The sequence below is a fragment of the Apteryx mantelli genome, chromosome 2 (genome assembly GCF_036417845.1).
Source record: "Apteryx mantelli isolate bAptMan1 chromosome 2, bAptMan1.hap1, whole genome shotgun sequence".
In the NCBI taxonomy this organism is placed as follows: domain Eukaryota; kingdom Metazoa; phylum Chordata; class Aves; order Apterygiformes; family Apterygidae; genus Apteryx; species Apteryx mantelli.
In genome coordinates this window covers 110,003,208-110,015,854 of record NC_089979.1, presented here as the reverse complement: position 1 = coordinate 110,015,854, position 12,647 = coordinate 110,003,208, and the positions used below count along the sequence as shown (strand labels likewise).

The window sequence follows — 12,647 nt, the reverse complement described above, 5'->3', positions numbered from 1 at the left end:
TGAGGTCAGTGGAATTTTCCAGAATGAGAAACCAAAGACAAATTGTTCTTTCTGCTTCAGTGTGACTCACTACAAATGAAACTGAAGTTAGGTTGCTGTGTATCACCCCTGTCTTCAGTGTATTAGGTACAGAACTGTTGACTCGTGGGAGGAAAGGGGTTAATAGCAACGCTGCTGGTTCCATTGTTATGCCCTAGATTTTGGGCTGGTGTAAATATGTGAAACAGTATCAAAGTTAATAGGGCTTCATCCATTTACATAAGCAAATCTTGGATACAGTCAAGACAAAACGAGACAAAAAGAAACAACCAATATGCCAGAGTGTTCTAGCATGCAAAAGGTCAACAGCTGGACATCCATGTTCTGTCTCATATATGAACATATGTTTTTGACAAAGCAAAAAAAGTTAGGGTGCCATACGCACCCTAACTTTTTAACTTTTGAAAAACGCTGGTCTTGGCCTAGGAATAAGCAACAACGCCAAAAAGTTTTTTGTAATCCCAAACTCAAACAAAACACATGCCCATGAGTCTCACACAGACAGCATCTAGAATAACATAACACAAAAATCCATTAAACCAGTTTAGAAGTATTGATGACACAGAAGGCAGTTAAAGAACAGAAAGGATCATGGAGAAAGCTGCCTTTGACAGCTCTGACACAAGTCAATCAGTCATTTTAGAATTACCTCTTCATAGGGTAGGTTGTGTGGTTAACTATCCAACCAATAACACAAAAAAATCACTATGCTATTTTCAAAATGTAGGTGCACATACTGCTTTTAATATCACATATACGTATTGCTATAATCTAACAAAACAGCCTACCTGCACAGCAGAATGAAGATAATGAGTGGCATCGGAAAGTTAACTATTTTCTGACTCATGTAAATTTGAAGTTCCGTCTTAATACTTGACAAATGTGGGTGAGCAGAAGGCAGGCCACAAATAATTTCCTGAACATTCACAGGCAGCATATTTACTTTACTTACGGAGCTTACACAAGGCAAAGTTCTGTTCAAGAGACTTCAAACAAATATGTAAACTATTCAGATGAGAAAAGCAGCCTTCCAACACCCATGTTTGCAACCAATTGATGACCCTTCAGGCACTGAAGACAGCGAAGGATGCACATTCCATCAACCAAGTAGACAATAAATATTTTGACAGTCTCAACTATTACACAAGAGTTAAACTGTCCATTCAACTGGCTGAGTTGCTCATTATTACCAACATGGTAATAAAGTAATCAAAAATCTTAAAATTCAAAGGCTGGAAACATAACTAGATTTAGGTAAATTAAAAAGAGGTGATCCACTTTTAAAAAACAATCATTGTTTGAAATAAAATCATTAGGCCAAGACTAATGGAAAGGTGTTTGTATCAGTATGGGCTTTTTGTTTGGTTGGTTGTCTGCCCTAAGGCAAGCATAGAATACGAGAAAAAGAAAGAAGACAAAAACAATTGTTTGATCCAAAGGCCACTGCAGTCAGTGAGAAGACACTGTCTTCAACAACCCAAGATAACTTCAAACTTCTACAAGACCTTGCATTTTCAGCCTAGTAGTGAATCTGCACTAAGCTCTAGCTGTGAAAATAATCCTTTTGCCCTGTAGCGACTCCCAAAGAACATCTTTTTAAACACTTTTCATTGTGTAGCTTTAGACAGTGAAACTCCAACTGTTTATTTTATGAGGTTAAGAATCCTCTCTTTTCTGTCACAAGACTTACTAATGCAAACTTCATGTGCTCACCCCTAGTCCCTGGGTGCATTCCCAGAACTATTTCTGTTGTTGAATCACTAACAAAATGAGCTATTAATGACCCTTTTTCTATTGCCCTGTGCCTTCATTTTACTTGGGTGCTCTAAAGCATCCTCACGACAGTATTTTCCAAAGCTCCTTCTTTCAACTGTCCTCCAGGAAACATCATAGCAACAGGATATACAGCATGATGCTATCAAAGGCTTCTATATAGCAAAACTTTTGACAATAGAAGTCCCCTAATGGGATTTGCATCCCAGGTCCATAGAAAGAAAGTACTGTAAAAACCTCCCATTTTTTTCTTCTGCTGTAATTATCTGTTATGCTTTTCACAAGTACTTCAAAGTAATTCTCTATTGTTCTGTTACTTTGAACTTCAGCTCAGTGGGATTTACCTTTTCAAAGAATCTCAAACGGGATCTTAATTACCCTTTTTTTTTCATTTAAAAAAAATCTCAAATACATTAAAGAAAATTTCCTTTTAGATCTCAGAATTTCCTGTTGTTGGATTTGCAGAAAATTAAAGCACCAAAAATGTAGAGTCTCATATATCCAATTTTATCTAAATATCTCATTCTATTGCAGCTCCTACTATGGTAAAGGGACTCAAAAAGGCCGGGAAGACCAAGCTCAGCTTTACCAATGACTAACTAAAAACTTTCAAAAGTCAGTGAGACCTACCTTTCTGTTCACTTACTTTGGCTAGCTCTCAAGATACCCACTTCCGAACTAGAAAGGTACTAACAATATACATGCCACAAGTGGGAGATGTTTACCATATCTCCAGAGTTTTAAGCTTAGTTTTGTGAAGAGAACTGTAAACCTCTAGTTTACAGAAAAACTGAAAAAAAGGTAGAGGTTAAGGTTATTCACTGAGTCATGGGCAAAGGTTGGTCCAGAAACACTCCACCCAAAATCTGAGCAGATGGAAACTGCTGCATGCCCAGACCCAGATATTACTATTTTGTTTCCAGGTTTAATACATAGTGTTAGCCAACCGTAATCAGGGCCAGATTTTCTTGTTTCTAAAGTATATACTAGATCCCCTACCCTCAAGAACACTTGAAATAACTCCTCAGACTCCTGTAGTTAAAGAAAATTAACTCCCTGCATGCAGTCCAACATCAGGCATTCTACAGTAAGAAAATGTTGTTTAAATCTACAGCAAGTGGTACAGAACAGCAAATTCAAGTTACTAAATGCAAACGAGAAATTACATTCCTGTTTTGATTTAAATTTGGAAAAATGAACTTCATTATTGACTTATCAGGTGCCTAATATTACTCTGGGGAGAACAGAATGGTTTAGCTGAGGCCAGTACAAAGAGTTACTGCTAGTCTGGATGCCTGCTGGAAACTGCAATAAAGCATACACGTCCATGTGACATCCCAATCACCATTTTTATGAACATGTTCCTATTTATTAATAGTAGCTGCTCTAAATTCACTCAAGTTTTATGCCAGCTGCCAATTCTGGGTCTAGTGCAAATTTGAGATATATTACAAGTAAGTTCAACTAGAAATGTTGAAAATAAAAGGTGAGAAAAGAAGTGCAGCATATGCCAACAAGGCAAGTTCACTGCAGACAAATAAGAGGGCAACTGAATGGATGTATATACCAATAATTCCCAAAGCTTAGGTGAGTTCAACCAGTAAAGACACTCAGGCAATGGAGAAAAAGGTATCAGTCACAGAGAAAAAAAAATGGCACCAGGGAAGCAAGGATATTTCCCTCCTGCTGTTAAACTGAAATACCCTGTTCTCTGCCCTGAGACATTCAAACTGTTCTAGCCACCTGTACTTATATCTTATTTGCCTTTATACACAGCTCTTGGATCCCCACAGAAGACATTCAAAAAACCAGTCACCAATTACACTGCAGACAAAAACATCTAGAACATAACATGCATGGAAGGAACATGTGGCATTCAAAGACAGGTGACTGAAATTTGTGATACACATTAGCACCTTTCCTTACTTGATGACTCAAGAAAAGGAAGTATTTGGTAATACACAGTCACCTCCAGGTGCTAACAATCCATTTAATTAGCAGCATTATCACCGAACAGGAGGCTGACTTTGACAGGTAAGTTGCCTCCCATTCAAAATGCTTCTTAAAATCCAACAGCCATTTTGATGGTTGAAAAAGTGGTATGAATAGGGATGGAAATTTGACAAAACTCAATTTATGGATAAGCAATCATAACAGATGTAGTCTAAAAAAATATCATTTAAATGAAGACAGTCTAACACAAGTTCAGATTTGGGTACTCTACACCCATGTTGTAAAAGTCTGCTTTCTGCTCTCTTAATATATAGACCCCCCAAAAATCTAGAGCTGAAATCTCTAGGGTTAGCCGCAAGTTTTCCTCTTTCTGGAGTTCCTTCATGTTTGTTATCTACAAAGTGTCATAAAGTATCTATTGATCATGCCTACAGAGAAGTGGCTGGTAGGGTAGCATAATAAGGAGACATAGCTAGACACCAAATTGCTTAACTAAAAGGAATGCTCCATGGAAAAGAATATTTAAGGGAAGTACTCCTTGAGAACAGACATTTTCACAGGCCAGTCTCAGAGACTTTAAAACAGAAGGGATTGATACAGTCATGTCTCCTTCCCATCTGCTTATCCAACACTAAATATGCATCCCATAAGTCAGGATTCAGTCAGCCCATTCCAAAAGGACGTTGGTAGTTGATTCTTGTACATCAGCCAGGGACATTTTGTAGTATGAATGGCTAATATTTAAAGTAGTTCAACCTGTTTGGTCTGATTTGCAGCGTTCTGGGACAGCTTTATTTTCAGGAAGAAATTACAATTCTTTTGAGAAAGGCACAGTGGCTAACCTGACACAACAGTTGCAAGGACTGAAGAATACCCACAAACATGCTTTCTTACCATAAAGCACACCTGTAACAGCCGTCCTCTTCAGCCAAGCAGGACTGGATTAATCAATATTTTAATCCTGCAAGTGCATTTATCAGTAAATCCATGGACATAAGAACACTCAGCCGGACGTTAAGGGCAACCTAAGGAAAAATTCTACTGCAATATATCTTTCTCCACTAGCAAATCTAAAGATGCTATTTAACAGCAAGCCTGCCATTCCCAGAAACACAGCACTGAATGGAAACTTCATCAATTTGCTGTGGAACACTGCCATATTACTCTGACTTTAAATAATAACTTTATTTTTCAGTCACTCTTTATGGCTCTCAGTGTCAACATTCTAAGAATGGAAAGTATCTTACAACGCAAAGCCATTTAGCATGCTGCCATCAAGTGAGGACATGCAGACAATTCTGGATCATTCGAGTACTACAACTAAGGGCAATGTTTTCAGAAACAAGAAACAATTTTCAGGTCCTGAACGTTAGACATTTTACACAGGTGCTTTTTTAGCACTGCAATAATTCTGCCCCTTTCCTGGTACTTCACTAGGGAGGCATCAAAAAAACAAAGCACTCACAATTGTTAGCCATTGCTGAAATTCTTGGCATAAATGAGTGATTGAATTTCCAGTTAAAGAGATTTTAAGAGCCGAATTAAAACCTCGGGAACTTTCATTTACTCTCCAGAAAGCATTTACTGTTTTCGGCCTCTAAAACCTGGGCTTCCTAGCTCTTGAAACCTAATGTAGAGACAGTTTCAGACCTTCAATTCTGTTGAAGATATATTTACATTTCAAACCATTTGCAAAGCAGCACTAGAGACTGATGTAAAATGGATTTTTTCCTTACCAATTTTTTGGAAAACAGGAGTGAGACCAGGAGCTAGAAATATCATTAAAAGCAAGTGCAGGAGTTAATGGTCTGTGACAGGGTTAAAGTAAGGCCCCACTAGGTCAAGTCTTCCTTATAACAATCACCCAGACCCAGAAACGTGCAACTGAGAAAAGCAGGACACAGTCTCTTCCACACATTTTCTATAGTTTAGATAAGAATTGTGAGGGAAGCCATACACCTCCACTGGTAGGACTGGCTATAGCAACAGCTAAATCAAAGGCCTTTACAAATTCAAAGTCTTTTTGATGGATTAGATTGATGTTCCTTGCCTTGTGCTTATTGCTAATCTGTTCCCAATCCTCTGCTTCCACCTCACCTTCCCATATTCAGTCTCTTTATATCAGCCTCACTTATAGTGAGACCTTTTTGTCTTACCTATGCCCCTTCAGTGATCTATCCTCTTCAATTTCTCTTTCCATTTGGTTTATCCCCTCCCTACCATACCCAACCCCCCAAATCCCCTCACTGAACTACCAGTGTTATTCCCCATTCAGCTTATGTATAATATCCCTTCTCCAACCTTTCACTCACCCTGCCTTTAGGGCAGGATTGTCTAATCCTATACAGCTGTACCTAGGACAAAGGAAGTATTCTGGATGGGTCCTTTGGTACTATAGTAATGAACATAGTAGTCAGCAATGAAGTAACGACCACAGTCAAGCCAAAGACTGTATATGGCATGACTAAAGATGCAGTAACAGAAGGTAGAAAAAAAAAATCATGGTAGTCTTTAGCTTACACTACCTTACTGTTATGACTTAGCTTGCTTGTATGGTGAGAGTAGTAAAAGCTGCTAATTGTCCCCTGTAAGTGAAGAAATCAGATTTCAGTGTCCTTCACAAAGCAGAGGAAAGGAAGTTTATGCAAACTTGCACAGCTTGAAAGTTTTTTTTGCAAAGTATGTCAGTAAAAATAGATTTCATACAAGTCTGTACTAAAACAAAGGCTAATTAGCTACAACCATTTTTTCTTGAGGTCAAGAGAAGTTACACCTGGGATGATTTTAGCCTAGAATAGCCACACTTATCCATGTGATTTTTTTAAACTCAGGACACATAGCATCACACCTTCATTCTTACTTGATGCTAAAGGGACAGGGCTAATAAAACAAGTTACTTTGATAGGAGGACACAACCTACTTGAAAATAACACTTCTGTCTCAGCATTCTCTACCTAGTGTAACACCCAAGATTGTTGTAACTTAAGGTAGTTAGTCAAATATTCTCCAATTCCTTTTTTTCTGTGCACTTCTCTCTCCCTTCTCCCCCAATTTGTGTCGCTGGCAATACTCTGTGGATAAACAGTCCAATCATTTCCTTCTGACTACTTATACACAACAGAATTTTTATGAGATCTCAAGCAAATACAGCTGATCAGTAAACACTGTTTCTGAGGATTTTTCATTCTTTCATAATTTCTTTTAATTCACAAAAAAAACACGGTCTCCTAGTCCTGCAACTGTCTACTTGCAGAGACTCCTCCAGAGCCAGGGTCCAGGAGCCACAAGATCGTTGATACCTATAGCAGTCCACTGTGATTGTCAGTCAAGTGTTGCCAGAACCTTGTCCTGGATTCAGAGCTGAGGAATACTGAAACTGAAATGATTTCAGGAAAAACATTTCAGATTCACTGTGTCAGCATCCTTTCCTATCATTTTGCTTGGACAGAAAATTTCCATCTATATCCTTAAGTAACCTACTAGCAAAAGTCCTACTGGCATGAATGGGACTTCTGCTCCTAACTCGCACAGACATTTTGAAAAGCCATCTAAAGCACCAGTAATTCCTTTCAGTGCAGTTGTGCTTGGAGGATGGGAACCGATTGTGGTAGTCTCAATCAAGACATTCTACTTCTACTCGATTGTATTCAGCTTCTTATTCCAACCCTTCACTGAAGCACTACACTTAAAGGCCCATTAGCGTTACAGTAAGAAGCACACCATGCCCCAAGAGTCAGCCTGCGCAGATTTGATTGCAAGAGAAAGACTTAAAATTCCAAAGCACAGACAAAAAAGTCTGCTGTAACAGAGCACAGCATAAAAGCAACACATGCAAGGTAGTGCAATACACTGAATACTGCCGTTCTGTAACTGGGCATGTATCTGGTTTGCTTTCTGTTTTCTAACCTCTAGCCTAACATAGGAAAGGTGGGCCAGAGAAATAAGATCAAAATACTTATCATTCTGCCCTTCAATATTTAATGCAAAATATGTCCTTTCAGTATATCTTTTTAAATAAGAAAATACTTAAAATCTTATCTAGAAAATACATCTGAACGACCTTCAATTGAGCACTTCTTGCTGACATTTCTTGCTGATGTTGCAGGTAAAAAAGAGCCCATTTGGGGTACAGTGCTAGTTTAGGTGTTTTGGATCACCCTGTACAAGTCTCTTCTTCCTTTTCTCTCTCGTATGACTGTGGAGGTACCTCCTTTAGGTTTGCTGGAATTAGATGATGTGAATACATCCTCCCCACTTCATCTCTTACTCCAATTCCTTTTAACTGTAAAGCTACCCCCCACCAACTCATACACCTGTGGTGAAATTAAATAGCTGTATCTGCCCCAGTCAGTTAAAAGGAATCTCTCTGCAAGGTTCCAAGCCTGGTGACAAGTTAGAGACAGTTCCCGTGGTTTATCAGAAAGCTCCTGAAGAACTACATTTCTGCACTGGAGGATTTAATAGCTCCAAGCCGGTAAAGATTTATACATCTCCACAAAATGTCAGTAAATCTGCAGCTATCATACCAGAGATGATTAGCACTGTGCATATTAAACAAAGGGGTAGTGAAATCTGATTTGCATATTTCTGACACGCACACAAATTCCCACTGCTTTCAGAACACAGTATCTGCACAGTTCATTTTATTTTGATTAAAATTAACACATTTCACTGATGACCTTTAAAGGAATGCTCACCTCCAAACTCATAAACGCACCATTGATCTACTGCACTTTGTCAGCAAAACAGCAATCATTCCTAAGATGCCTCTGAAAAGCTACAGGCTCTAACACAGATCAGTCCATAAAGTTCCCACTAACCTAAGGGATGCAGAGATGCAGAATTTGCATAATCAGCTCATTTGCTGCATTCAGCAACACAAGACATATTCTGCTGATTCACACCCTGACTGGAAGGTTGCTCTCGTCAGAGAAAATTGCCACATTGCAATTCAACAGCCGTGAAGTAGATTAGCTGGGTACCAGCTAAGTAAATAAGCAAATGAAGATATATTTAAGTCATTATTACCTTTGCTCCACAGACAATGAAAATGACCTTTGTTGAAAGGCTGGTTCAGAATAAGAAGGCAAAACTTCAGGTTTCCTGTAAGAGAAATGTTGATTCTTATTAGCAAGAATATTTGATTTTTTCCCCCTTATTTTCTTTATTTTGCTTTTTCCATATTTAATTTTAGTCCAAGAACCTTGGAGCAACTTCACTCATTTCCCTGCTTCTTAGGTTTCCTAATTTTCAGACAGAGAAGCTGCCAGAGCTTCATTAGACACCTTTTACTTGATAGGCTTCCAGCAAAACCTTTTAATTTAGAAGAGATTGTTATCCACTGAAGGCCATCCTCAACAGGACCCTTCATCTATACAGTTCTCTTGTTTAATCTCCCGCTTGTTGCTGGCGTCTGGAAATGACATTTACTGATATTAGCTTAGCCCTAGCCTCTATTAACAGGGGAGGCTGTAGCTGACTCGGAATTAAGTTGTCTCTAATCCAGGTTCAATAGTGTGTTCTCCCAGTGGCTGCAGAACTCCTGCTGACATCACTGGTTTCTGTTCCTACACTTTCATATCAACTAGAAGCTCTAATCATGGTCTGAGACTCCACTGTGGTAGATGCTGTACAAACACAGAACAAAAGGCCATGCCCAAGGAGCTTAAAATCAAAGACAGTAAAGGCGAAAGCGAACTTTAGCCTGTTATCTTGGTGATACCACAGACTAAAAATCTCACTGGATTTACCAGCAACCTGAACTGCTCCCACAGACTGAACAGACTCTTTCTAAAAAGCCTTCTGCCCTGAAAATATGTCCACTGTGAGGGACAAAAATAAACTTACCAATATAAAGGTCTTAAAATAAAAGGATTCAAGATATCCCAAACTTTGGTTTCAAAGAGTAAATACGACCCCTACATCTTATTAGGGTTGCTTGTGCTGGGATTTGCACTATTTCACTTCCTAATTATCTTGCCTATCATACAGGAATACAGGTTTCCCCTAGAGCTTGATATCCTTAGGCAATCAGGTTAATGAAGTATTATTTGGTCATGTGCAGCCACTGTAATTGCAAAAAAAATCCTCTATCACTAGAAGGTCTTTTGGGCTTTTGAACATATCCAGTATAGCAGGAGGAAGAATGAGGCTACAGCTAAAGGTGTGGCATAAGTCATATGACATTACAAGGGAAAAAATAAATGTGGCGAAACTAATGAAGGTGCAGGAACATCTCGGAGTGGAGGACTGGGGAGAAGACAATAAAATTCTAAAATCACAAACGGCTGGATAAAGTAAGGATTAGAAGACTGGAGCATCACTATTCTGCCTCTCACCTTCCGAGTCATTTTGAGCTTCTCTACAGATCCACTTTGTGCCTTAGTTTCCTGAACTGTAATTGGAGGCAACAGCATTGGCCTCCTTTTTAAGTATCAAGAGATACACTATTGAAGACCTAGATCATTTTTACTTTGGTAAAATGTCTGCATGTTTACCACAGACCTCTTTTGTGTGATCCTTAGTCAAATACCTTCCCTCATGTTCCACACTGGCATCTTTGCCGATATGCTCCACACCTCTATTTAGTCCATGCATATCACATAATAGGGAAGAAGCCAACAGCAAATTTACTTAAAAAAGAATGGAGGGGTCAGAGGACCAAGTAAATAAAGAGAGAGGTGGGCAAAACCTTTTTCTTTGCTTAGTCTGAACAGTTTCGCCTTGTCCTTGAACTTAGAGATAAAGGTGGAAAACAATACATTCAAACTAAGTACCAATTTCCAGCTGCCTCACAAAATGGGACCTCAGCAGTAGATCTGCTAAAGAAGGTTAAGTGAGAAAGGCTGCCAGCTCCTTATATTAAACATAATCATCCAGTGATGCCCTCCACTGAAAGAGCCAGCAAACATAACAGGTTCTTTTACTGATATGATAATACAAATAGACACGGACACTGTAAACCTACTCCTGCAGGCAAATCACAAAAGGCATTCCTGGGTCTCTTTTAAACCTTAAGCTATATCAGCATATGGAAAAACAGTAGATTTTAGCCTTTTTTTTGCACATTAGGCAGACTCTTTCTATATATTAAGAAATGTTTTTCAGGACAAGGCCCTGGCTGTGGATATCCACACCGAGACTTCAGAGGTCAATTTTCAGAAATCACACCTCCAAGGGCTCCCAATGAGGTCTGTAAGAACAGTCGGTTCTTATTCGGTTAGTTGATGTAAAGGAGAAAAGGAGTAGATGCCCCCAGTACATCAAAGTGGAAAAATATAAATTATTGTTTTTCCTGCTATTAGAAAAGGTAGTGCTCCAGTCATTTCAAACAACTGCAATTAATGCATGATAAAATGCTATGATTAATGCTACCCAAACAAGCCTAAATGTCAATATTTTAATGGTGCTCACTGAGTTAATATGAAGCTACATAAAGGGTTCAGTCCTCAGTAGATGTAAAACAGCAATAAAACTGGACTGCAGTAATTTACAATCATTGCCCTAAAAGCTATTAATAAATTGGGACTTCTGATGGCAAAGACTGCATCAGCGGACAGAATATGCAGCATCCATCACTGAGAAAAACTGATGAGAGCTCACTTTGCCACTGCTCTGGGTACTCTACTGGCTATTCATTTGAAAACAAACCTACTTCAAGGCCATTTATCTTTAAAAAGCCCTTAACAAATTAGGAAGCATCTATCTGCTGGACTGTCTGCCCAGCCATTTTTCACAGTGATAATTAGCACCCTGACCCAACCATTAACAAAACTGTGCTCTGTTGGACTAACAGGGAAGAGAACTCGGAAAGCAAGAATTCAGCACAGGAAATATCTTGTCCGCAGATATGGATATCTCTGCTGCAGAGGCTTTTGTTGGCCTCACTGCTGCTGAGGAAGAACAAGTCAGGCTCTTGCCTGGCTTCTTCCATTTTTAGTAAATTTCTCTTTCATTATGTACTTTTCTTGCAGCTTTTGCAGAGCGAGCAAATTCAGCCATCTGCAGCACAAGCAGAAAAGAATTCATTCTTCCATATAAAACCTTCAGCTTATTTTTGATGCTTACACCAACGTAGAGAATGAATGGAGCCCCACAACGTTAGTCCTCTTGGAGTTTTCAGTAGCTTCAGACCTGTGGAATTTGCCACACAGTAAAGCCTAACTTTTATGGGACAGGGGGCTAGAAGGATGACTGTAAGCAATTCTCCCCATGTATTGAAGGAATCAAATTGGTTCATTTCCACTCTTACCCATGCTTTCCTTTTGTTGCTTATAAGCCTTGCAGTCTTGTGGGCATAACTTACAGACCTATGTCAACAGTCAGTTACACCCAAAAAAACATAGCTAAGAAAAACTATTCACCCCATCCATACTCTTTAGGGGCTCTTGGAAAAATCCTAATCTTTGGACAACATTGGCTCATTTTAATCCTGCAGCAAACAGAGAACTATTTCCTCACCTTCCTAGGTTGCAGCTTAATGAGCAATAGTAATGTCCCACTGGGACAGTCAGCAAATAACGTCTTCCCTTCTGAAAATCATTCTTTTATTTCTCTTCTCTGTTTTCCAACTTTTACTTAGACTCACTTCTTCTTTGACTAAGCTTTTTGCATGGTTGCTTATAAAGGATTTTAATCACAAGTGTTATGAACATCTCTCTAAATGACAGCCTGCATAATGCCTTTATACCCCATTTCAACACTCTCAGAAGAATTTTAGTATGTTTTAGAGGCACACATTTACTATCCTAAAAGCCTTCTTGCCTTCTCCCTGTCATATTGTATTCATCTAGCTATTCTATAAATATTTATAATACCATTATGCATTTTTTATTGATTTCCCCTTGTCACATGCCAGTCTTCAGGCTGTATGTCTGTCACAA

At 38.9% G+C, this 12,647-nt stretch overlaps 1 protein-coding gene across 7 annotated transcripts in view; it reads right to left on the bottom strand.

Moving 5' to 3' along the window:
• Positions 1 to 12,647, bottom strand: part of TPK1 (thiamin pyrophosphokinase 1) — a 318,753-nt gene that overhangs the window by 248,816 nt on the left and 57,290 nt on the right. For all 7 annotated transcript variants that reach the window (XM_067291203.1, XM_067291208.1, XM_067291206.1 and 4 more), the window contains one exon: positions 8,794 to 8,868. In XM_067291203.1, the coding sequence (XP_067147304.1) occupies positions 8,794 to 8,868 (75 nt within the window). The remainder of the gene's footprint in view (positions 1 to 8,793; positions 8,869 to 12,647) is intronic.